Below are 27403 nucleotides of genomic sequence, written 5' to 3'. Positions count from 1 at the left end.
GCATTCGTATACGATGAGCAAGCATAATCTGACGCCCTATTATCACGTAATGAAAGATTGACAACATGACTAGTACTGGATCATTCACTCGGGGAAGTGACACGACGATGAACAGATTTCAACCTCGCAGCCTGTTTCCCACGTTGGCTTTCACGACGTCGCACCCAGCGCTCTGAGCTAGCAGAACTCGACACGTTAGGCTCATTGCGAGTCTTATACCACTGAATACCACGGCAGTTAACAACATGGCGGCGCCTAGACCAGCCCACTTGGATCAGAATTCCCCTTCACAATGCGTCGTGATGGCGACAAATTAGTCATCGCTTGGTGCCAATGTACTAGCGACGCGTCGTTGCTATTGGCACGAGATGTCTGTCGTGATGGTGCAAGTGGGCCCCTAGAGATAACACGTACGTGACGATGCGGTACGCTGCCTAATTCCTGACTGCATCATTAATGTGATTATAGCGCGAATTCCACCTCGTGCGACGTGTCCAGCAGTCACTCCGCGGAGAGGCGTTCAACCAACGTTGCATAGTATGCGTGCTGCATCCCCGCTGCGACCATGTGCTCACGGCGTCGCGCGCTGTTCAAATAAACAAAACACGTTACGGTAACGTACCACATAAAAGCCAAATCTCGGCTGACACGGTCCGCCGATGAACGTGCATTTAACGGGCCCTCAGCTAACTTCCTTTGCTCAGCCGAGCGCGAGAGAAGAGCAGCAACCCCGAAGTGTGCCAAGTGCGCGAGCGTATTCAGCCGCGGATGAAATGCAGGGCGCACAGAGCGAGGACGATGCGTCGACTTGCGCTTGGCGCACTTTTTTCCGCCCTCGCCAACGAGGAGCAACAACTACGCGATGCGCGCGTCTTCCGAATGACGTCATTGCGCTTTGCGAGCCTTCCGCGCGCGTTCGTCCGTCTGTTTCGCCGGTCGCTCGTCCACCGAAGCAACGCGCAAGGGCACCGGCGATCGACGAAGAAGAACGACCGCTTGATTGAGTCTACGGGTGGAGCCCCTATTCCAGGGCCCCACCGACTTGTGCGGCTCGCCGGGCCTGGTCGAGGCTTCCCAAATCCCGTGCGGCAGAGTCCCGCGCCAGCGCGACTAGCGGCGAGACGGCGTGTGCCGGGCACCTCGTTCGTGATGTGCTGTCGGGGACATTTGTGTCTGTCGGGTTACACCTTGTGTAGCCTCTGCAAGTGCGGTGCTGGTCTGCAGCCGGCGCCAGTGCCTTGCGTGCCCCCTGTTCGTCGGCCGGGTTTTTGGATCGCCACTATTTCTCGTGCCGGTTGTGGCGGGGTCCGTCAGGGCGGATTGATCCGCGGCTCGGCCTGTCGTATCTCGAGCCGTCCACGACCAAGGGGCGACACACCCGCGAGAAGCTGCACCGAACTACAGTGCCGCATGAGGAGAGGCCGTGTAACATGGCCGATGGAGCGAACTTTCCTGACCAACTTTCGGCGGCGAGCCTTTCGTCCTATGCCCTGGACACCGGGTCTCGAAGAGCACCGAAAGACTGCCGAGACACGGCGGAGGACGACGACCGTATGGTGTGCGACACAGCGCTGGTGCGCACAAGTGGTGCTCTTGCACAGCCGGTGCCCGGCGTGGTGCTTTCCGTTCGCTCGCGCTAAATAAACGAGGAAGAGAATGTTGCACGACTTCATGGAGAAACTGAGTGAGAACACGTGAAAAAAAAAATGAAGCATCCAATCCGAGGAGCCAAACTCGCGCACCGAAATCGATGAAATAAAGAAGAGCGTTAATTTGTTCGCAAGCCTCGATGAAGAGAATGGTACCGACTGAAATAAAACGAGCGGCACTTTAATAGAGAACCGGGTAGCCTCCTCAATCGACATTAAGTCGACAGACCACATCTTGAGCAAGTGCTAATCGGTGAGAAAGTCGGCGAACCAATATCACGCGATGATTATACCGTCACAAAGGCAATCAGACGTTCAGTTTCAACGGAGTGACGAGACAGACAAGCTGCGCAGGGTTTGCCAAACAATCTGATGCGAAGAAACTGTTTTCGCAGCGTGAGCACAACGCGCGCCGCTCATCACTCGTGATGGGCGCTAATTGAACATCGAGGATAGCAAAAATGGCGTATTCAGGTTGTGCGATATCGATAAAGTGATATCGAAGCGAAGCTACTAAAATACGGTGGAAATTACGTAACGTAACCAAACATTTATTTGCGCTTCACAGAGAGAGAGAGAGAGAGAGAGATGCAAATGAGAGAAAGGCAGGGAGGTTAACCAGAGTTAAAACCTCCGATTTGCTACCCTGCACTAGGGGAAGGGAAAGGGGAAGTAAAGACGGAAAGAAGAGCGTGACAAAAATAAAAGCGTAAAAAAGAATGAAAAGGGACGGAATGGGATCAATATAGTCTTTCTAATAGGCCACTGCCACGTAAAAAGGTCAACAAAGCCTTGACCGACTTTCGATGCGACGACAGTTCATGTCGCCATTAAGACTGACTGTTCTGAAAGTGGCCTGCCCTCAAGGCGTGCGAACGCGGTCGCTAGTGACAGCCGATGCGTGCTGTATCGAGGACAGTGGCAAATTACATGTTCTACAGACTACAAGCCGCGCTCTCGTCCATACCGACTCGGAAGGGGAAAGATCTTGTGTAAGCGACACCAAACCACAGTCGGCAAAGTACTGCTGTCTCGAGTCGAGAGAGTCGAGATGGTGGTCGAAGTCGAAGAAATGGGCCAAGTTGGTGTAGACGTGTGTACTTTAAGCTTGGTGTGTTCCATAAAGTTTTGATGGCTTCATTTGCAAGCACACAAATTTTCATTGCAGCGTCTGTTCTTGAGAATGGAATGGAATCTTGCAAGCCCTCCTCATGTGCAGATCATGTTGCTGCGTCGGCATGTTCATTGCCAATTATGGCACAGTGGCTTTGAATCCACTGTAACGTGATGTCGTGTCCTTGCTCGACGAGGTAGTGAAGCAGCATTCTGATTTCTTGAACTAGTTGTTCGTGGGGTCGGCGGCGTAATTAAAGCAGAAACCAGACAATGAAGAGCAGCCTTGGAGTCACTGGACACGCTCCATTTCTTGGGTAGTTCTTCAGAAATTACACGAAGTGCACGACGAATAGCAACGAGCTCCGCGGCAGTCGATGTAGTCTGGTGAGATAGTCGAATCTTTATGGTGGAGGTTTTTGCAGGAAAGATCACCGATCTTGCAGACCCATTCACCGTAGTTGAAGCGTCAGTATATAGATGATGATGCTCGTTGTATGTCTCGTACAGCGAGAGCAGTGAAAGCTGCTTGAGTGCTGGAGACGGTAGTTGGGTTTTTGTTCGAATTCCTGGTACCATTAGTCGACCTTTTACTTGAGCCAAGCACCATGGGGGAAACGGAACTCTCGCTGGAGCTGTATAACCTTATGGAAGGTAGGCCCAATAGGGCAGAACTGTTTCACGAAAGGAGGCACGCGGTCGATCCTCTGGCAGTGAGGCTAGATGATGGGCAGGGATGATGGTAAGACACAAGCAAGGTCTCTTACGTGTGCTCTGAGCGCTTCCGTGAGTATATGGGTCTTGGCTGGGAAATCATGTGCAATCGCCATTGTTTCAGCTGTTGACGAGCACCGCGGCAATCCAAGACACATTATAAGTGCCTGGGCCTGGACGCTTTCGAGTGTACGGATATTAATGCTGCAGGCGCTGGTCAGCACAGGCAAGCTGTATCGCAAATACTCAGAAAGAGCATCCTGCATAGGTGCATCATTGCATGTACTGACGTACCCCAGGCTTTTCGTCCAAGAAACTTGAACACATTAGAAACATCCGTCAGGCGCTTCTTTAGGTAGGCCACATGAGGATTCGATCCAGCAGAGGTCACGATCAATGCTTACGCCTAAGAATCGGTGTGTTCTGACATAAGGTATGCTTTGACCGTCGATTGAAACATCGTATGGTGTCATTGGCTTTCGGCCAAATGCGACGAGTGCGCATTTTTCTGGCGAGATCTTGAGACCTTGTTCATTTAGGTACGTGGATGTTGGCGTCGCAGCTTTTTGGAGCTTTGCGGCCGTGTCACACCAGATACCCAGACGCAGATGTCGTCGGCATACAATGATATTTAACTGTGTTCGGAAGTCGTTCCACGAGACCAATGAGTACAAGGTTGAAAAGCGTGGGGCTCAAGACACCGCCTTGTGGAACTCCATGGTGCGTATAATATTGCGAGGTTGGGCCAGCTTCAGTGTTAGCAAATTGAGTCCGCCTATGTAAGTAACTGCGTGTCCAACGATATAATAGACCACCTAGGTCTACTGATTCCAATACTTCAAGTATGGCGTCATGAAAAACGTTGTCATAGGCTCCCTTTATAACTAAGAACATTGCGACCGATAACCTCTTACACGTCTTTTGGTGTTGTACATGTTACCAGATCGATAACGTTGTCGATAGAACATCGGTGACGTCGAAAGCCAGCTATGGTGTCTGGGTAGATTTCGTAATGTTCAAGGTACCACTCAAATCTGGCAAGGATCATTCGCTCCATTACCTTCCCAACGCAACTTGCCAGCGTAATTGGTCGGTATGAAGTAATCTCTAAGGGAAACTTGCCAGGCTCAAGAAGCGGTACCCGGCGGCTGATCTTTCAATCTTGAGGAACTTTGCCGTCCTGCCAGGACTCGTTATAGATATTAAGGAGCGTACTTCGTGCCCGTTCACCAAGGTGACATAGCCTACGGTAAGATATGTCCTCCAGACCAGGCGATGACAACCGATTACAAAGGGCGAGAGCCGCGTCAAGCTCTTGCGTCGTGAAAGGCGGACCTGTGCATGAATCTCGTGAATCTGGAATGGATGGATGGAAACAACTTTATTCTGAATCCGGCAAATTTGATGAGCCGGGCTCAGGTCTCCCATGAGGGGACTTCGAGGCCTTGCCTCGTCGCCGCCTCTCGGGCTTGCTGGACAGCCCAATCTTGTGTCTTGAGGTTGGAGCTGCGCAGAGCGGCGGCCCACTTCGACGCAAGAGCCTCCGGAGCTACTGCCATTGTAGCTGATGTAACCCGACACTCCCACAACATGTGTGACAGCGTCGCTCTAGTGTCCTGACATAATTTGCAAAGAGCATTCGGGTATTGCGCGGGGAAAATGTGCTGCAATCGCACTGGACTGGGGAATGTTTGTGTTTGCAATTGTCGCCAGATGACTGCCTGGCGACGTTTCAGCATGGGGTGAGGTGGGGGCAGCAACCGCCTGCCTAGCTGGTAGTGCTTGGTGATGTCATTGTACCTGACCAGGCGTTCTCGCGTGCTTTGAGCCAGCAGTTCCGAACTCGAAGAGGCGGTCCCCGATTCTGTGCGGCGGGTCAGTTCTCGCGCAGAGCGGTGTGCTACCTCGTTCAAGTTAATGAGGCCCTCATCGGTGGGGGTGGCGACGTGCGCTGGAAACCATATGATGGCGGTGTTATCGAAGTGCTGTCGACCAGCTTTCCTTAGAATCTGGAGAGCTTCGGAGGAAATGCGCCCCCGCGCGTAGTTGCGAACTGCGGATTGTGAGTCGCTAAACACTACCTCGCAGAGGGGGTCGGTAAGCGCAAGAGCAATCGCTACCTCTTCTGCTGTTTCGGGGAATTCCGTTGCGACACTACACGCGTGCGTAAGCCTGGAGCTAATGTCTACGACTACCGCCGTGAACCGGTGTTCTCGTGCGTATTCTGCGGCGTCTACAAAGCGCGTAGTCCTCTTTCCACCCAAGGAGCGCAGCAGTGCCTTGGCACGGGCCTGGCGTCGGCCCCGATTAAATTCGGGGTGCATGTTTCGAGGTATAGGGGCGACAATCAGCGTGTCGCTGAGGTCAGGTGGAATGACCTGTTTCTGACCGTGTTGGACGTGGTAGTTGAAGCCGAGTTTCTGCAGGATGTACCGGCCCGTGGCTGTCAGAGACATGCGTTCGAGTTGAGAGGTTCTTTGCGCATCCACGATTTCCTCAAGCGTGTTGTATACTCCCAGTTGTAGCAGACGAGCAGTGCTTGTGGACTCCGGTAGGCCAAGGGCGATCTTGTAGGTCTTGCGTATAAGGGTGTTGATTTTCTCCCTTTCAGTGACATTCCAGTTGTGGAAGGCAGCCACATAAGTGATGTGACTGATTGCGAAAGAGTGTATGAGGCGCATGACACTGTCCTCCTTCATGCCCGTGTGCTTGTTTGTAATGCGTTTGATCAGGCGGGTAGCCGCTGTAACCTTGCCTTCGATTTTGCGAATAGCTTCTATGTTTGACCCGTTGGCTGTTATATGCATGCCTAGGATGCGTATCTTCGGGACTCGGGGAATGCAGGAGCCGTCTTGCGTATAGAGGATTATGTCGTCACATTGGCGCGATTCGGCTGTAGGCTTGGGCCGGCGGCGCGAGCGGTAGACGAGCAGCTCCGATTTCAGTGGAGATAGTCGGAGACCTGTGTCTTGGAGGTACGTTTCGACTGCAGAGACCGCTGCTTGTAAGGTGCATTCTATCTGACCGTCACTGCCCTTGTTGACCCACAGGGTGATGTCATCTGCGTACAAGGCGTGATGGAGGCCATCGATCTCGTCGAGGTAGGCCGGGAGACCCAGCATCACGAGGTTGAAAAGGAGCGGGGATATGACCGATCCTTGAGGAGTGCCGGTGCTTCCTAGTGCATGTTCGTCGGATGTCATGCTGCCGACCGCGAGGGTGACTGTGCGGCGCGACAGGAAGTCTCTGACGTAGTTGTAGCTTCGCGCACCCAAGTTGAGCTTGTTTATGCGGCTCAGGATTGCTGCATGTGCTACATTGTCAAATGCCTTTTCCAAATCTAGGCCGAGGATGGCCCGGTTGCCACTAGTTGGGTCATTGATAATCTGGTGGTAGAGCTGGAGCATGACGTCTTGAGTGGAGAGGTGTGACCGGAAGCCCACCATAGTGGGTGGGTAGGCTCCAGTATCCTCGAGGTAGTGGTTGATGCGGGAGAGGAACGCGTGCTCCATCACCTTGCCAACGCAGGATGTGAGGGAAATGGGCCGCAAGTGATCGAGGCTGGACGGCTTGCCTGGCTTCGGTATCAGGACTGCTTTAGAGCGTTTCCACCCCTCTGGGATGCAACCTGCTCGCCAGCATTTGTTGATGTATGCCGTAAGAGCGGTTATCGAGGCATCATCCAGGTTTATTAGAGTCTTGTTCGTAACCTTGTCGGGACCAGGTGCTGATTTGCCATTAAGGTCGTGGAGAGCTGCGCGGATCTCTGACTCGTGAAATTCTTCATCGAGTGTCACATTTGTCTCTCCAGTGTAATCCCCGTGTTGAACATCGGGCCGTCGAGGGAAGTACTTGGCTAGCAGGCGTGTCACGAGCTGGTGATCACTCGTGGTAGCCTGTTCCTTGTGCAAAAAGCGTTGCAGGTTTGCTTGCTGAGCAGACTTGCTCTGCGTTTCCCCCAAGAGGTGACGAAGGAGACGCCACGTGCTGCCATTGTGGAGCTGCCCATCGATTGCGTTGCAGATGTCATACCACTGCTGGCGGCTTAAGGTCCGGCAATGGTCTTCCAGCTGGCGATTGATATGTGCGATCTTCTTACGAAGCTTTCGGTTGTGCCTTTGCTGCTTCCATCTTGCGTTTAGTGATGTCATGGCTTCCCAGAGGTGGGCTAGTCGGCTGTCGATCCTGTCAACCTGGACTTCGGGTGCGAGCGTCTGCGTCGCCTTGTTCATGTCGTCGTTGAGCGTCTCAATCCATGCCTCGATGTCATTGATGTTCTCCTCACCTCTCTGTTCAGCTCGCTGCTTTCGGAACTTGTCCCAGTCCGTCCATTTGAATAGCTTAGGAAAAGGGGGTGTACCCGCCTGAGGAATTCGTGTTTCTATTATTATGTGGTCACTACCGAGATCTTCAAAGGTATTGCGCCACATTGCTTGAGGGATGTTACGGACCGCCGTCAGGTCTGGTGTCGTGTCCCGTGCCGTAGAGGTGCCCGTGCGGGTTGGCGCCGTGGGATCGGTAATAAGAGTTAATTCGGCATCATGTAGGTCCTGCCACAGGCGTCGACCTTTGGCGGTAGTGTAGCCATAGCCCCAGGCCTCGTTCGGGGCGTTAAAATCTCCCCCTACCAGAAACGGGTTTGCGACCGCCAAGGCAAGCGCCCCTCGGAACAGAGAGAGGAAACGAGCCCGTGAGTGAGCCGGATTACTACATACGTTGAGGAGAAATAAACTGTGGTTGCGTGTTCTATTGGGAAGGAGCTCTACAAGCATGTTTTCCGCATGTGTGCCGCTTACGCTGTGTTCTTGCACCACTATTCCTTTCCGAATTAAAATTGCAAGTCCGCGATCAACGGGAATCAGCGAGGCATACGCAGTGTAACCTGGAGGTTTTGGTACGGTACCTACTGTTTCTTGTATCATTATGATGTCGGGTTTGGGTTGCGCGTGTCGGACGTATTGTTGCAGCAGTGGTTGCTTCTTAGTGAAGCCCCGACAGTTCCACTGCCACACCACGAGCTCGTTAGTGGGGCTGGCCATCGTGGTGCTGTACTTGTGCGTTACCTGAAATAGGACTAGGGTGAATGACTGTAGGGCCCATGGTGGGCATCATTTCCATGCCTGGGCGAAGGCCTATGTGAGTCTCGATTTTGTCTATATGGATTTCAACCCTGTCTGTTCTGGAATACGTTTCAAAGTAAGCGAACCTGTGCAAGTTGGCTGGCCCGCAATCATAGCACAGAAGTCTTCCGCCACATCAACGTCTTGTCTGCGCTGGAATGGTCTAGGGCCTTAAACGGAAAATGCTGTCCCGGAACAGAATGTATACACCTCGCATAGTTCTCCGTAATTGAGATAGCGGTTTGCGGGGACCAAGTGACACACAAAATTTCGACCACCGCTGTGCCTCTAGTTTATCCATGCGGCGTTGTATCTCCTTTTGCATTCGCCGGGCTGTCCTTATATCCTGAATTGACTTAGTGCGTCGATATCTCCTTTCAGCACGACGGCGTATCGCACGGAGCCGCTCCAATTCCAGGTTGAATTCAGAATACTTTGGAGAACACGTGAGTGTGCGCGTGGCTGTCTATGCCGTTTTGTTGACAGCTGTTGAAGTCCACAAGAGTGGCCTTTGTGACAAGCGTCCTCAATCTGGGATTTAAAGATAGGTCAATCTATTCTTCGTATCGTGGTGGACGTATACGTGTTAGACATCCCCTTGATCTTGAGGTAAGTGGGGTTGTGGTCGCTTCCGTGCTTTTCAATGTCCAAAAACCACTTAACACGTGCGGCGAGGCGGTGGGAGACTAGAGTCAAATCGAGGCAGCTGCTGTACGTTATTCCCCGCAGAAACGTTGGCCTCGCGTCATTCAGAAGGTAGGGACCATTGTTGGAAACTAATGAAGCTGTTTGTCGTCCCGTCACGCTAGCCTCTGAGCTTCCTCAAATGGCGTGGTGTACGTTGAAGTCCGCGGTGATAATCCACGGACCAGGTTGTGTATCTCCCAGGCATTCCTTATCAGTCAGTTCAATTTTTGCACCCTTTGCCTAATCAGGCGGTCACAGTTCGTGCTTCTCACCGAGTGCTCATATCAAGTTTGGTTGGCACGCCGCGATGCAATTTTCGGGGGTCGGGCACCGGGCTTTCACGAAGTGCTTGCGAAAGCATGGAAGGAGGTCTGGTCCCATCTCACCCGAGAGCGGCACCGCTTGAGGGAGAAGAAGTTTCTCGAAGTGTGAGCTCGTCCTGCCGTGATTTTTGATGAGTCAGGTGGAAAGCTATCCATTAAGTTACGATGCATGCTCACAAGCTCGCTCGACTAGGCCGTGTGTGCCAGTCGATCTACGGGGTTTTGTTTGGCTCAGTGGAACCCAGAGCTGGAACCGGTGGTGGCGCACCCCCAGGTGGTCGCGCTGCTCCGCGGACGGCTTTGGTGCTCTCCATGGTTGTATGCCTTGACCTTTTTTGCGTCAAGGCAGTCCGAGGGTCAGTCAGGCTTGTGTCGTGTTAAGACCGATATGGCTGGCTGTAAGTTGAGTGCAGTAACTCAGTGTTGCTGCACCACAACAGTCCCTTTGTCCGGGAAGGACCGTTGGCCCGAATCAAAGCCCCCCACACAGTGAACTCGGGTTGAAGGGGGGAGCCGGGGCCAATGTATCGAATGATGCCGGGTTGGTGAGTACACGAAAGCTCATGGACGTGGCGCCTTCAAAGGTGCCAAGTCCTCTTCCCATCTGACAACGGCTCCTTTCCCGTGCGGGGAGCGAGTACCTCGTGTTAATCCTGTCCGGAGGCTAAGCCGAAGAACGGGTGCCTAGTGCTCGCGCGAGGTCGTACCACGCTGAAGGAGATTGCCCAAGCTATCGCGAGTTGGCCATTGGTTATCGCGAGAGCAAGTAGCATAGCCGCCGGGACTTTTCCCACCGGCGTGTCCCAGCCCGTGCTCTCACAGAGACGTGGCGCCCCTGACTGTACTTATCACCCTTGGACCCCTTCCCGCCTCTGCGCTTGTGCAGATACCGTAGACGGTTTCCGTCAGCTCGGGGCCACACTGCATCGCTCGGCAGCCCCTCGCGGCCCGAGCTCGCGCGCAGTGGCGCTAGGGGCTGACGCGGCCCTGTGGCTCGCTAAGCTATAACCCGCGGTGGTCGGTACTCCCGTGAGACACCCGTAAAATCCCACAACCTCCATTCTTCCTTTCATTCATTAATGAGCTAGCCAGAGTACTTTGTAATTCTAGTTGTCTTTTATATGCTGGTGATCCTACCATTATCGCTGTCGGTAAGTCTCACAATTCTACCCAAGAAAAGCTTAACACCGACTTCATCATGTCTATTCCTGAAGTAAAGCAAACTTGTATATTATTCTTTCTAAGAACACATTTATCGCATTCCATTTCCTACAATTGGTTATAAGGTCTAGTTAGCAGTTTCGCCTGACAATCACGTTCCACCTCTGTCTGAAAGTACCAAGTTTCATGGTGTATCCCTCAAACTTGATCTTTGTCACATTGCTGCTTCGAAAAGCTTCTTTTGGAATTCATGTAATTATTACGACGCACTTTTCGCGCCACGTTATTTTACAACTATATTACGCTTGCGCTTGTAGTCACCTTTCTTACTGCGCATTACCCTGCGGCAACCCACCCGGCGGCACCAGGACCCGTCGGCGATCGGCTCCGCGACAGCCACAAGCGTCATGCGGCCTCCACCTATAGCTGCCTCCACGAAAACGGACGCAGCTTCACCCTTCCCCTTTTGCAATAATACCCCTCCCTTTCCACCGCAGCGTCTTCGGCGCATTTGTGGAATAAACGTGGTTTCATTCATTCATTCCAACACTTACAAAAACAAAGGCGTAAGACTTCAGACATTCGGTCTGTTTATATGGCATTCTTCACTTATAAAAAAAAAAAATATCCTTCCTCTCAATGAGTTGTGTTGTCATAAGCTATGAATATTCAGTTCTAGTCTTCTACACAATGAAGTAACTGCCGAAAGTTTCACTGTTGAAAAAGTTATCTATACTAACAAAACCAGATTTGCATAGCTACAAAATCTACTACTGCCAGAAGCTGGAACTAATTGCGGCAAGCAAATAGCCTTCTTTTGCTGGGATATCAAACTGGAATAGCATTTCATGTTAAATCAAATCCAGTTCTTCATTTACTAATTAATTGATTAGTTTCTTTCATTTATTTATCGTTCCATTCATTTCTTTCTTACTAAAAATCTCCAGAATATATACCTGACTAATTGTTAACGCGCATCGTTTGTGCTGTTGTTGTTGTTAATAATAATAATATTTGGGGTTTTACGTGCCAAAACCACTTTCTGATTATGAGGCACGCCGTAGTGGAGGACTCCGGAAATTTTGACCACCTGGGGTTCTTTAACGTGCACTTAAATCTAAGCACACGGGTGTTTTCGCATTTCGCCCCCACCGAAATGCGGCCGCCGTGGCCGGGGTTGTTGTTGTTGTTGTTGTTGTCCTGAGTGGCCGTGGCACATACCCACAGTGGGGGATTGGCCAAGAATCGGGCGGTTTTTTTGGTGCCTAAAAATAATAATGATAACAAGGGAGTTAGCAATTTGGGCGTGTGAGTTTAAAAATAAACGTTTTGTGTTTGGAGAAAAAAGGAAATAATTAGATGAAAACCGGGTATAATAATAATATTATTATTAATAATAATAATAATTAATAATAGATAAGAAATAAAAGAAAGCTATGGTTGGGAGGGAGAACGATCAATCTAACATGAAAATCGATTGGTTTCAATTAGGTAATTTTGGATCGCCAAGCAAACATTTCTGTGGCTGAACCCAACAATGGAGGCTCCAAAAGATAGGATCACAGGCATTGATAAAATGAGACCAATAGAGCGAAGCGGGATTTCGAGTAGTCGTTTTCTTATAACAGAAAAACGTCTGCAAGACAACAAGAAATGGTCGATTGTCTCCGCTTCGCCACAGAATGAGCACAATGGTGAGGGGACCAGACAAGACCTGTGGAGGTAGAAGTTCAATGCAGGTATACGGCAGCGCAGCTTCGTGATGGACACTTCAATTTTCCGTGTTCGGCAAAAATCTCTGTTCCAAGGGTGCAGGAGATGTCCGTAATCCACAGAGTTAGTAATTGCGGAGCCTGATACTGACTGTATAATAATGATACTCCTGCGAAATCTAGCTGCAGTAACATAAGCAGTCAAAGGGCAGCAAGGAAGAATCGGGCCACTTATCGATGCCTTGGCTAGAGAGGCTGCAATTTCATTAATGATTAGTCCTTTATGGCCAGGCACCCAAATCAAACGCACGCTTCTCAAGTAACCAGGTACCAATGATTGAAATGTCCTCATTACGCGAGAATCACTAGAAGCAGTAAGGGATGAGCACAATGATAAAGAATCAGTGACTATCACGGCTGATGTAATTGATGGTCCTAATTTGCGTAATGCCAGCACCACGGCCATGAATGCGGCTAAAAAAAATCGGTATGAAATCTGGCAGCCGAAGAGAAAATGCCCAATCGAGAATCGGGGAAAATATTCCTACACCTGACTTTTCTTCACATTGTGAAGCATCTGTAGCAATTACAACGTTTGTTTGAAGGTTTTTCAGGTGATCTTGTAATATACCGTCTAGAATACGGTGTGGAAGTAATTTTGCATTATTAGGAAAGATGTCATTAAATTGAATGTCCTTGGCAACAGCTCTGTCGGTAATAGGAAGTACATCGCATATGCGCACGCCCAAAGAGTCAAGTAATTTTTGCACGAATATAATTTGCGGATTATGTAGTCGCGGCCAGATGACACCGAAAAACAATGCAGGTTGTGAAATAAAGATTATTTGGGGATGACGTAGTGGTGATTCGTAAATCCTTAAGAACGTCTGCACCGTCAAAAGCCGGAACCTGCACGAAAGTGGCGGAACACGGGATTCTAGATAAAGAATGGAATTTGCAACAAATTTAGGAAGACCTAAACACAGACGTAATGCTCCTCTTTCTAAGAGGATTAGAGGACGGGACATGTAGGCTGGAGCTCCAGGGAAGAGCACGCAACCAAATTCTAATGCAGGGCGGACGTACCGTGCAACGTTATGCGCGTTGCTTTCTTTTTTGCTCTTTTCGTTCTCTTAATTATCTTACTAATGTTATTTTTGTATAGTCCGATGGTTCGTAGTATAAAACATTCTGTTTACATTATCTATAATCTTTGTAAGCAGTACAAAGGCCAACATTATATATATATATATATATATATATATATATATATATATATATATATATATATATATATATATATATATAGTGTGAGCATTATTCATACGCTTCAAATTCTCACCTGTACATACTTATCATCAGGCCTGAGAGTGGGGCTCGCACTCGGGAGAATAAAGAAGAGACTGTCTGCCTAAACCTTGGCTCACAAGTGGTGGAGTGTGCTGTCCGGTTTCTTCGTGCTCTCGCTCCCCGTCTCTTCCAGCTTCACCTACGCTACATCCCTGGAGCTCCGCTCGGGTCGCCACCTCTACCAACTGCACTCGACCATGTCACAAGACCAGCAGACCCATACCACGACATCCACCTTGCCTGCTCCAGTGGGAACCCCTTCTTGGACGGTCACCACCCCTCAGAAGGACCCATCTGTGTTTGCTGGGCTTCCAGGTAGCGACGTTGAAGACTGGTTGGAGCTATACGAGCGCGTGAGTGACTTTAGCCACTGGGGCGAATCTGCAAAACTTGCTCGCGTCGCCTTCCACCTAACCGGCGTTGCGAAAACTTGGTTTGACAATCGCGAGCTCGAATTCGTCAACTGGAGCACTTTTAAACAACACCTACGCCAGATTTTCGCGAACTCGTCTGTCCGCTTCGATATCGCCAAGAAGAAGCTTGCTGAGCGTGTTCAGCACTCGGGCGAGTCGTACACTTCGTACATAGAGGACGTCCTTGCCCTCTGCCGCCGCGCGAACACCTCGATGGCGGAGAGGGACCGTGTACGCCACCTGCTTAAGGGTAGTGGGACTGTGGAATTCAATGCTCTTGTAGTGCTGAGCCGCACTACCGTCGCAGACATCATCAGTACGTGTCAGCGTCTCGAAGAGCTTCATATGCTCCGCCTACACCCTGACACATCTGATTTCATGGCTTCCAACGACAGCGAGCTACGTGCCTTAATTCGCTCCATCATCCGTGAGGAACTGCACACCCACGCTTCGTCAAATCCTCCTGAAGTCCATCTGACGCCTCCTGGTGGCGGCACACCGAAGTGAGTCGGCTAGATCGCAAGCAACGTTACATCTCTCGTAACGACGTCTCCTTTAGTCCTGGACAGGAAGTGCTCCTTTGCACGCCCATTCGTACACCCGGTTTGAGGGAGAAGTTTGAATCCGGCTTCCTTGGACCCTACATTATTAATGAACAAACATCCCCCGTGAACTATCGCGTTACTCCCATAGACGTTTCTTCGGAACCTCGTTATCGTGGTTCGGAGATCGCTCACGTTTCGCGCCTCAAACGATTCGTTCGGCGTTTCCCTCCTGCCTAGGTCGCGGCCTAGCTGGCCGCTTGCGCGCGCGGGGAAATCAGTGTATTATGCATACGCTTCATAGTCTCACCTGTACATACTCATCATCACCGTTTTGGGGCCTGGTGGTGGCGCTTTCACTCGGGAGAATAAAGAAGAGACTGGCTGCCTAAACATTGTCTCACAAGATATATATATATATATATATATATATATATATATATATATATATATATATATATATATATATATATATATATTATTAGGGTGTCGCCCTGACTGTTCCTAACTTCGGGACGTCCTATCATGTTACCTTTTTTTGTACTGGCGGAAATGTACACCATTACTGTAATAAATCTGAAAAATCTGAAGTGTTCGTACCAGCGTATCGTACTAGCGCTGTTCTTTTAAACATTACTGAAATATCGAAAGGAATATCGCATTGTGCACGCAGGCGCGTATATGACAATACGCGCCTGCGTACTGTCAGCAGAAACATTTATTTCGACATAGGCACTACGCTTCTACTGACTAGCAATAAATAAATAAATGAGTAAATGAATAAATACAGCGCATGATCATGGCGGATCAGTTTTAAGCGCAAGAAAAGCCTCTCAACATCTTTAGATCTCGAGCACGGTTGCGAACAAGCTTTCCAAGACTTTATTGCTGCTGTATGACTTGCTTTTTCTATCCGCGACTCTAAAAAAAAAAAGTTCACAGACATTGTGGAAAAAAAAAAAAAGAGCTGCCGAAAGAGTTGCGTTAAGTAGAAACATGCAAAAAACGTCTCGTTGCAAGGAAAATTGCACTGGCTGCAGCATAAACGATAAATTACAGAGTACAAGCAGAAAGGGAACCGAGGGGCCCAATTTTTAATAACCGTAAGAGGGTTTCTTACGGTAAGACTACAAGCAAGGATCACAGGTTGTCAGGTAGGCTCGCTGTGAGACCAAAAACAACGCAAGCATTACCCATATGGTTTCTGCACAGGTTCGAAAAATTTTGTTGTTTCACTTCAGATAAAATGCGACACTTTGTTTAGCAGACAGAGAACAGAAACTGAACTTGAGCAGTCGGTTGTTGCGAAGTATAACGACATTTTAAAATACCACATAGTCAATTTTCGAATACGAATAATTAGTGTTCGATTGGTAACGATTCGCCGGCCTCGGGCGTTTTGTGCTAAGAGGCTGCTACCGAATCGATGGTGCCTGCAAGGGTTTCGAGATGTTCTCGCCTCGTGTGCGTGTCATGGCGATTGTGAAATGTTGAGCATCTTCCGGTCGTCGTGGCCGACATCAGGCGAGAACCACGTGAGCAGTAATGAGGACACGCCTCTTACAAACACGCAGCGCCAATCTGCGATGCGAACGGCACGTATGCAATCGGTAAAAATTAGTTTCGCTTAAGAAAACCGCACAGCGGAGGCAGCCACGTTAACACCTACGACCCGAGTGGTTCGTCCCTTCTCTGGTGTCGGAGTTCTAAGTTCTACTTTCGCACTGTTACTTTAACTGCGCCATCATCGTAAACATTACCTGTGATCGTATGGATGTACATTTTTGTTTCAGACGTGCCTGCACGAGAAAATAAAGCTGGAAAATCCGGGAACAGCATTGTTAAAACAGTTTCTGCGAGAAAGCGCGAACATTCTGGTGAAAGTGCAGAAACGTTGGACCGAGAAAGGAGGCCCAACACGCGATGGAACGGCGACCCCGCTCTCGAAATGCGTTTGAGAGCGGCTCTGCGTCGTCAGAGCATATGTGACAGTTATGCAAATGAGATCAACCAGATGGTTGACGAGTGCCTCATCGGCCTCGCCAGGCGACGAGCAACTCGGGCCAGGCGGGGCGAGTAGCCCGCAAGACATCGGCCAGAATGTGGGAACGCGATACGCGACCAACGTCCTTCCATCGCGCCTCGGTGCAATCGTGGCGCCTCGTTGCGCACGGTCAGCTCCGCTGTATATAGGCTTCTCGCCCGAGGCGCTGTCGGAATGTTGCCGGCTGCGGACGGCTGCTGTCGCGAACTCAAACAAAGCATTTGGGACGGGATGTTCCATTTTATCTGCTCGGTGCTACTTTTAAATCTGAGTCAACGGCCAGAAACCAGAGAGGGAGCAAACAACTCACAGTAGTAGGGATACGGCCGCTAGAACAGCCGGAAGGAGATAGCGCGAGATTCGGGCTGGGGGAGCTCTGCACGTGCACAACGAGGTTGTCCCCGAAGAGGAGCGACGGGCTTCCATTTCACACGTGGCCATTCCGCGAGTGAACACCGGAGGCGCTATGACAAAAAACCCCACCGCATTCAACATCCCCGGCAACACAAACGATGGTTGCGATAACTGAGTTTTAAGGGTCTTAGCATTGATGCAGTGGCATAGACAACAATACAGACGAAAGCGGGCAACAAGCTGATGCAGTGAACACACGTCAAATGAAACGTTAGCTCGCCTTGACAGCAGCCTTACAGAAAATTTCAGGACACAAATACGCGCTCAATTAGAGAACGCATTTGCTCTTAGGTATTTAGATGTTTTGTTTCATTGTCGGGGCCTTGACGAAACAGGCAGCTTCTTCCCTGTAAGTCGGCTCGTTCGAAGCTCTTTAATACAGAGTGTTTGTCAGGTTGTGCATCGATCATGCTCTGCAGAAATCCTTTCTGTAGGTACACATCTCTTTCTCTCAACATATAAATGACAGGCTGGTCACTCTGTCCGACCGCGGGGCCTCTCGGACGCAGATTATCCTGTGCCCACTCAAGCAGCGCACCGTCACTAAAACAATCGCTTGCGCACGAGTGCGCCAGCGTTGCGAACATTCCTAGGGTCTGCCAAGAAACTGGTGTGGTGCCACATTTTTAGAAGAACTCTCGCGGCTTGAAGGAAGTGGCAGAATGAGCCACTGCAAAGGTTTGTGTTCTGGCCCTTGCGAATTGTCAATCCGTGTGTGGCGACATGGGCCCAAGAGTGCACCAAACGGCACAAAACTAGATATGTGGTCCAGGGACGGGGAAGGCGGGAGATGGAAATTCAAGACGATGAACAAAGCAATAAATAGGTAAAAGCAGGAGCCAGCGTTTCGACAAATGCACTTGTCTTTTGTAGTGGACTCGTCTTATGTCGCCTTGAAGACGATAAGCCGACTATAGTCGAAACGTTGGCTCCTGCTTTTACCTACTTCTCGTTGCGCTCATCAGCAGAGAGGGTGTGGTGCACGGCAACTCAAGAAGAAAGGCAAACGAGGGCCAATCGTTCTTTTTGTTCGTTTAATGCGAAGCACTGCTCGCCTCGTTCTCTACGGGTGGGCCGTCTTGCCTCGCCTTGGAGACGCAACCTAACCTCTGCCGCCCTGGAGCGCTGCGGCTCCGACCGCACGCGCCGCTCGGCCAAACACTGGGCGCGTGCCGCTGTCTCGCGTTTCTCGCGTTTCGTTTGAGCCGCCGAGCTAGGCTGCACGTCTCCGGGACCGGCCCACTTTGCCCAGCACTGTACGCAGAAGGTGTGACCCACGAACGCCCAAGTTAATCGAGCTTTAACGTTCGCTCACCGAAGTACAAATGACATCGTTCTTTTAATAAGCACCACACGAAATAGTCATATTTACGTGCGATTGTAAAAACGCGTAGGTAATTCCTGATGAATTTTTACAATCCTTGTTTATCTAGCTTGCGCTCATCCACGCCTATGTAGAACCCAGCATTTGTCATGTCGTAGGCTCGCAGTTAACTTCCTGTCCCTTTATCCTCTGGTAGCCTTAACAATAGTTAAGGAGGGAAAGTGTCTAAGGTCTGAAGTCGGCGCCCCTCGACGATTCGAGTGCACAGTGGCAGCGCGAAGGAAGAGCCGTTGTCCGATAAAGTGACGCTTTATTCAAACGCCGAGGCGTCTGTCCGAGCCCGAAGCTCCGCTCTCTCTCCACACAATGACTTTTTAAGCCCTCAGTTGCACACAGGAGTCGCTAACCAGCCAGCCACACATGCGAGCTCGCATCAGCCCCGAACAATCCTGGATAGCCAGGTACCTGCAAAATGCCTGGCAAAACCCACCAGTGCGAGGGATCTGCCTAATTTCTCAAATATTCTGTTTCTTGGTTACGTAGACGGGCTGAATTGTGGAGCGCAAGTGCCACATCTCCTTTTTGTTACGATGTGTGTAAATAAGAAAGAAACTGTTGGTGCCACGTGATGGGAGCCGGGACAAGCGGCGTTTCTGTAGCTTCTTGTCTCTGCCCTTGGTTCCATGTGACACGATGTCAAATAAAATTGAATTGAAATCCTTGTCGTCTGTAGTAATTAATATGAAGGGCAGAAAAACCGCTGCTAAGTGCTCAGAGAGCACAATGGTCGTGGAGCGTGGCTAGCGTAGACCGCTCTTCTTTCAGAGGCGAAAAATGAATGGCACCACGCTGAGTCACCACCGAGTTGACACAGCCGCTGGGTGTGTCCCTTCCGTGTCGAAAAAACGAGTTATCGCCTTTTGAACGTCGATTAGTGGCATTTAAGCCGCTAGAGTCAAACAAACCAAACCATTTGCAAATTTGGCGCGTGCGTCGTGTACCCCCAACAATTGAATGTCAGGGCTGGTGTTATTTTTTATCAGTAGTTAGTTGGGTGACATCTTCACGACGGACTTGAGAGCGAGAAGGACATTGGCGAAAAAAAAAAAAGAAAGAAACTCGCCCTCCCGGCCCTGCGAAAGTGCATGTCCACCGAAGTTGGTGAAAATCATCACTGCAACTGGAATGCTTTATAAGGCTTAATGGTAGTAGCGCTACGTAATGGTAGGAATCGTGGTGACAGCACGCCGCCGCCCATAGCGGCGTTGCAACAACATTGCAATCAGTTGCGCGCTTTTATACACGAAAGGCTAGGGACGCCACGCACCGCGTCTCCCGCCGCCGCGGCAGCTGGCGCAACGGTTACCGGGAGACGGAGACGCATGCGGGGTCACGTGTTCCCCACTGCTATCAAGGTCGATCCAAATAGGTCGCGAAGCTTCGGAACAAATTGTCACCGACATCAGCAAGGGTGGTTATGGGTGCAGCGGCTGAAGCACGACGGTGTTTGGAGGGTGCAAGAAATACAGCGTCTTTTCTTTTCTTAAAGCGAGACACAGATTCATTAAAGGAAAATAAAATTCCAAATCAATTTTATTACGACGACTAAAGAAAAGGCGACTGCATCTTTCAGCGCCGCCATCGCTTGCGCAATGCCGCTCGTACGCAAAGTTTGCGACTCGCACGCGCGCGCTGCTTGTCGACGTTTGTGCGAAATCGGCGACGCGGGCGGCTTCGTCGCCTCTTCACACGTCGTTCAGTCAGAAGTAGCGAGTCACGACCGCCAGATGAATGTTCAGCCGTCTTCGTGCGGCTGCGCGGGCCGACGGGCTTGGCGTCCGACGACGGGCACCCGAACGCTTTCGTCGGCCACCACGTGTTCCGTGCAGGGGTGCGATTTCGACAGCCATGCGGCTGACCCTTCTTGCATCGCTTTCCGCGCTGAACGTCGAACGTAGGTCAAAATAGCGTTTTTGCCAAATTCAGGCTTTTATTTTGGAGTCTATGAGCATCACCGAGGCGAAAATAAAATTTTAGAAAATAGTAAGCTTTAGCGACACTTCTATAAGAGTAATTCCAGGTTTCCCCCCTTCTCCTTTCTTCGCGAAACATTTTGCAAAAACGCTAGAATTTGCGCATTTTCAGCTGGGTGATAAAGGATAAAAAACATGAAGTTCTTTGTGAAACTGTTTTATAATGAAAGGAGAATGTTCGCCCAACGCAAAACTCCAATTTCGAAATAATGCGCAATACGACTGATTTTGGGCGAAATTCTTTTTTGCACCTGGTTTTCCATAATTTCGTGAAATTCAAGTGGCGCTCACGTGGCCAAAAATTCTTTCCGTTCAAAATTTTTCGCATTTCATTGGCCCCGTCGAGTTTAGGATAATATTCAATTCAGCCGGCTTAGTAGCCTCGCTCAAGATTAACATATAATGCTGCAGTATTGTAGATCGCTGCAGGGGCGGCACTTTCTGGTTCGGGCCCGCTAGTTTCAAGCTCCGCGCGCGTACCCGACCCCCGGTTGTCGGTCCCCGAGTGAAGCACGTTTGCGGTTATTGCGGTGACACCGTAGAAGTGGAGACTGTTTGACTACACTTGCCACGAGGCAAAGACGGCCCCTGGGAGCTGTTCACTATACGCTCGCGCGTCGCTGCACGATGAACGTCCGAACTGCACGCTCGCCGAATATACGGCGAAGACGCAGGATGTTCGGCGCTAGGCAATTTATCTCCCTCTTAAGTACCGAACAATAACCGATTCGAACGAACTTGGCGCGAATGCATGTTTAAAGACGCATAGTTTTCAGAATTCCTTAATTGAAAGCTGCTACAAACTCTTCCAGCTCGATTATTTATAAATCGGTGAAAGGTAACGCTACCACACTGTCACATGGAATAAGGAATTCTTATTGCTTTATTTACACTCGTCAATTTTTCAGTGAGCGATTGTAGTATCCATGTTTCGTAACATGAGCGAATTTCGGGCCAGCTTACTTTTAGTTTAACACGCGGGGTGTTATGCCTGGTGCATGCACAGCGTAAACAACGCATTTCCTTTTCCGTTCTTTCTTTTTTGTATGCCGTTGTCAAGTTTAACATGTCATACTTCTTCATTCCCGGCGAACCCGCGCAATGCCAGGAAGGACGAAAGCAATTAGCGTGAGCACTGCGCCATTTAACACGCTAAAACTTCCCTCAAAATAATAATAATAAAAAACGCACCGAGACATTAATTTCTTTCTGCGTTGGTTTATTTTCCAGATCCCCTTTGCCAACGTTGCAAGATTTTGCAGCATTCGCGTTGGTTTCAAGCATTTATGCGAGAAAACCTGAAAGTATGAAATCAATGGGACTATTTACGCAATAAATTACGTCATATTATTCCCCTCACCTGATCACAGCATCAGGAAATTAAATGGAAACCTGTAGCGATTCCCACTATGGCTCAGTAGGCAACATACTTTGTGAACATATGTATAATCCGGAATTTATTTACCGCTGTGTTAATTAATTATTTCATCGTTAAAGAAAGCGTTTGAAACCTCTCTCCTTCCTTTACGTGGAAATGAATAAGGTACGCCAAGGCGGCAAATAATTCCCGCCGGCCACGAGTATTTTTTCCCTCGCTTGCCGCGGGGCTTTCGGGCCAGCGCGCGTGCAGTGCTGTATGCGTGTCCATTCCGTTCCCGAATATCGGGCTAGGAATCTGCCTGAACGGTGCCACGACTCCATTCTCATTATATTCTTGGAGTTTGAAAATATTGAATTACTCCGGAATGATTTCATAACTTCGGAGTTTCCCCTCCGCAACCTTGGTCCCCTTGTATTTTACGGCGCTACCACTCAAAAGAATCACCGCTACTGGAGTTCACAGCACCTGGTTACAAAGCTTCCAATGATACCAGAATAAAAATGATCAAAGACTGGCAAAGGGGAGCGCTCCAAGGCTAGGTGAATAAGCTTAGAGCGGAGCTTCATTTATTTACAACGGAATCCGGCCAAGCTGGAAAACGCAATGGAACACAGACGCTACCCAATACCAAATGAAGGCGACAGAGCGTAGCGTTGACATTGGCGCAATGCTTACATCGTGGCAAAAAAAAAAAAAAAAAAAAAAAAAAAAAACCAGAGCAAGGGCGCCGGTATTCCCTTGCGTGTTTCACTTGCGCTGTTTAACCATAACGAATTCACACCGACTGGCTCAACTTTCATTGCTAATGGTTTCAGAATGCCTCTCGTTTTTCTTCTTTTCTTTCCTGCAGTTATTCTGAGTTGCAGTAACGTGAAATATCAAATCGCCTTTGTGAACACCAGAGTTCATGTGTAAGAGATCATGCGATTCCTTCGACTAGCAAAATGCTCGCAAAAAAGCTTGCTGGAACAAGACATTTGACAATTGCCAGCAGTTCCGTGAGATAGTTCAACATGCTGTTCTTAATGACACCATTGGTGGCCGCCTGCCTGCATAATCCTTGTTTCACGATAATGTAATGATGCAAGCGTTACGCAAGCGATTCGAGACTGCATGATTAACTGGCAAGTACTGAAACGTTAGTCAGACTTTAGCTTTCTACGTTCCCAAGCAGCTCCCTTGGGGAATTTAAAATTGCAAAAACAGCAGTAAGAAATCATGTGATTCTTTCGACTAGCAACATGCTCGCAAAGAACTTGCTGGAACAAGCTTGCAGGGGGTCTGCCCCCTTCCACCAGTTCATTCTGCCGAATTAACTTATATTCGCGGCTCTGTTCGCCCAATCTCACCATATATTAGCCAGAAGGCGTTTGAAGTAAGGATCGATTAAAGTGGGTCACGCTGCTTAACCACCTAACTGGTGCCAACCACCAAGTGCAGCTGCGCCACGAAACCTACACAGCACAAAATTTGACTAGATTCGCCGTGCAACTGCAAAGTGCTACAAGCTTTTTCTACCAGAGTTACAAAAGCTGCCCCCTGTGGGCGGCGCAACCCTCCGCGCGAGTGGCCGCCGAATCGAGGTCGTCCGCGCAAACAGGACGCCAATCTCACCCGAATCGTTCGGTCGGCGACTCCGATGGCGAAGAAGGGGCTCACTCCGAGGTCGACGTGCAGCTTCTCGAGCGCGGTGTCCCGGTCCCAGCTCTGCAGGGACCACGACGAGCCGGCGACGAGCTCCCAGCCGCCGACCTGCCGCAGCCGGTAGTTGAGCAGAGCCAGGGCGTCCTGGCTCAGGCTGCGCGGCTCCATGCACGTCTCGTAGAAGCGCTTCGCCTTCGTCTCGGCCGACGCCTGGTCACCGTCGAAAGGCACCAGGTCCACCAGGTGCCGCACCGCGTGCTGGCCGCGGAGGCCTCGAGGGGTGCCGGGTCGGCAGGCCAGTGCGTACGCGTCCTGGCAGGGCGCGCCGTCTCGAAGACCGGCGAGCACGCGAGCCGCCGAGCCGAGGCAAGCCGCCGACAGGCAGCGATCGTCAGGCGCCGTCGAGCCCGAGTGCACCTTCACCGACAGGGCGACGATGATGACGAAGAAGACGAGCAACAGCACGCACAGCAGCACAATCACCAGCGACGGGATGTTGGCCACGGCAGAGGTGACCTGGGCGCGAAGCTTGGACATTCCGCCGCCACCCGTGGACTCGCCCTGCTCCATGCACTTGTCGTTCTCGCGCGGCTCGCTCTTGTCGTCCATGTCGCCGGGGGCACACTTGTTGCGCGCCACCGCGCAGCAGCCAAAAACAACCGGCGACCCGAGCAACTTTTCAAAGCGCACGGAAAAACCGGCTCCCGACCGGCGGAGCCGCTGACCTGAGCGGGATACTCGTGCTGCCGCCGGTGGCGCCACGTCTCGGGCTCAGCTACAACATTGCGCTTTCGCCTTCGTATTTTGTATGCTAGGTGGCGTTATAGGGCGCATCCAAGAATTGTATCGAAATATTGAGAGTAGAAAGCAGACCGTTATATGTGGCGTTTTTAGACATTACAGGAGCGTATGACAACGTAGACCACAGCATTTTGTGGAGTATTCCGGAAGGGGAAGGCCTAGGTGACGATTGTCTCCAGCTTTTGAGAGAGATTTATTTAGAAAATGCCGTTATCGCTGAATGGGAAGGTATGAGGATCTCGAGCGAGGAGAAAGTTGATATCAACAAGGAACTCAGGTAGGGATGCCCTTTATCCCCACTGCTGTTTATGATGCACATGGTGAGGATGGAAAGGGCGATAGAAGGAAGTAATATCGGGTTTAATCTCTCGTATAAACTGGCGGGTACAGTAATAGATCAGCAGCTTCCAGGTTTATTTTATGCGGACGACATTGTGTTGCTAGCTAACAAGCAAAGTGATTTGCAACGTATGGCTTATATATGTGGGCAGGAAGCCGAGAATTTAGGTTTAAAATTTAGTGTTACAACATCAGGTGTTATGGTACACAATGAAAACAGTGAACAGACAGTGACAGTATAGGGTCAGGAAACACCTCGGGCAAAATAATATAGATACCTTGGTGTATGTATAAACGAAGGCAGTTGATGTATGGAAACACAGGAAAAAACAGTAATAGTAAAGTGGAAGAGAAATGCAGAGATAATGAAGCACAAAGCGCTATTGTGAAACAATAGGTACGAGGTGCTCCGGGGTATGTGGAAAGGTGTAATGGTTCCGAGAGTTACTTTCGGAAATGCGCTTGTTTGCTTGAAATCAGGGGTACAATCAGGGCTCATTATGCAAAAAAGAGGCGAGGCGTGCAGACAGGACACAAAAGTAGAGAAGTGGAGAACACGAACGCCATCTTGTGTTCTTCTTTACTCTTGTGTCCTGTCTGCACGCCTCACCTCTTTTTTGGCATAGTGAATCCTTACCAACTAGCTCAGCAATCTGTCGTTCTAAAAATCAGGACTCGATGGGAACCAAACGTCAGTGGGCGCTTACGGTGGGCGCATTGGGCGCTTACGGCACGACTATAAATGAAGCTGTGCAGGGCGATATATGGGCTGGACTAGCTTTTAAGTAAGGGAAGCTCGCAGTAAAATTGATTATGAAGAACGACTGAGGAATATGGAAGAAAGTAAATGGGCTGGGACAATGTTGAGGTATCTGTAGAGGAAGACATTGATTCGCAGGGGAGAAAAAGAACTAGGAAGTTTACCAGCAAGTATGCGGCCGGTAGGGTGAGCAACAAAGAACGTCAAGCGGAAAGTCAGAGAGGCTGAAATAATCACATATTGGTGGCGGCAAATGAAAAGAAACCTGCCATAAGTAACTACTTAAGAGGAAAAAACGAAATCAGGAAAGAAACAATTTATGATAACTCAAAGGGAAGCCCATTACTTTTCGAAGCGAAATCAGGATGCCTTAGAAGACGCATCTATTTATGATAACTCAAAGGGAAGCCCATTACTTTTCGAAGCGAAATCAGGATGCCTTAGAAGACGCATCTATAAAGCGAGATATAAGAAGGAAGAATGAGCATGTGCTTGCTGCGGTAAAGCTAGGGAAACAATGGAGCATGTTTTATTAGAATGTGAAGACATCTGCCCAGCGGTCGATTTAGGCACCACTCGTCTCCTTGAAGCCCTTGAGTTCAGCGGGAGCAAGGGAAAAGTAAACTTGTCCGCAACGGAGCCCAAGCAACCCTAGCCGACTGCCGATGATTGGCCCATTGCTGGGAAATACTCGGCAGCCGGCTTCACTGGCCTCCCGACTTCCGAAAACAGTCGGCCCGACGCCTCCTTCCAGCTACATCGGCACGCGGCCGGCCGCGCGGGATGGGCCTCCGTCAGAGCACGACTGAACGCCGAGCGCGCCAAACGCTCGTAGGTGCGACAAGCCGGCAATGCATCGGGCCGGCTTTAGTTGCCGACTGAACTTTGGCTCCACGTATTTTTTATGCGAAGCATACTAGCCGCACAACCACGCTCGTCCTTGCTGCGCCGCGCGCGGCCGCGTAGCTACCATATGACGTCATCACAGCTGCAAAGCGGACGCTTAAGCTTCGCCTTCAAGAGTGGAACGCGACAGCGTTCCCGTCGACCCGCCAAGGGGTGTAAGACAATGGGCTACGGCGCAGCGACTACGCGCCCCGCATCGGACGCGGTGAGCGTCGAGCAACGCAGCGTTCGGCGCGACAACGAAATGTGCGCCTGAGCAAGCGACGCACGCCTGAGCCTTAGAAACAGCTCGTTTCTAAGGCAACACCGTGTTCACTAGAGGCGCTTTTGTACCGCTTTGAAGCATCGAACTTAGCGTACGCGGACGACATAGCCGTGTTTTGCACTGATGCTAGAAGCGTGCAGGAAGTTGTCAGTGTTGCTAAGGCGTTCTGCACAGCAACTGGTAGCGTGATCAGTTGGCCGAAATGCCTTGGATTTTGGCATGGCAACTGGCAGAGCACACCCGATGTGTACTGTAATATGAATTGGACCGTCTCCCCCAGAAAGTACCTCGGTGTCCCGCTAAATAACTACCTCAATGCTGATGAATATTGGTCTGAGGAAAATAAACGCGTCAAAAATGCTACCGATAAATGGGGTGGCCATAACTTTTCAATGTTCGCAAGAGCTTCCGTTTGTAATATGTTTTTAATTGCAAAAGTGTTCTACGTGTTGCAAGTGATGGCCATGGCAAGAACTTCGGTTCAAAAAATCCACCGAGTGTTTGCGACCTTTATTTGGGGATCGCAATGGGAGCGCACAAGCCGGTGCAATTTGTTTCACAAGGTGAAAAATGGTGGGCTAGGGCTCTCACACCTGTTTTTCAAGCAGCTGGTAAGCAGATTCTTCTTTGTGCGGGACCAAACTGATGTGTTTTTGAGAACTGTGATCCAAGCACGATTGCATGATTATCTATCTGACTATGTCGTGT

General features: G+C 50.1%; 1 protein-coding gene across 1 annotated transcript in view; it reads right to left on the bottom strand.

Moving 5' to 3' along the window:
• Positions 1 to 24370, bottom strand: part of LOC142575015 (endothelin-converting enzyme 2-like) — a 211005-nt gene extending 186635 nt beyond the window's left edge. Inside the window, exon 1 of the mRNA XM_075683991.1 lies at positions 23508 to 24370. Within this exon, the coding sequence (XP_075540106.1) occupies positions 23508 to 24233 (726 nt within the window). The 5' untranslated portion in view covers positions 24234 to 24370. The remainder of the gene's footprint in view (positions 1 to 23507) is intronic.
• Positions 24371 to 27403: the final 3033 nt, after the last annotated feature.

Source organism: Dermacentor variabilis, chromosome 3 (assembly GCF_050947875.1).
Source record: "Dermacentor variabilis isolate Ectoservices chromosome 3, ASM5094787v1, whole genome shotgun sequence".
Lineage (NCBI taxonomy): Eukaryota > Metazoa > Arthropoda > Arachnida > Ixodida > Ixodidae > Dermacentor > Dermacentor variabilis.
This window is presented reverse-complemented; position numbering and strand designations above follow the sequence as displayed.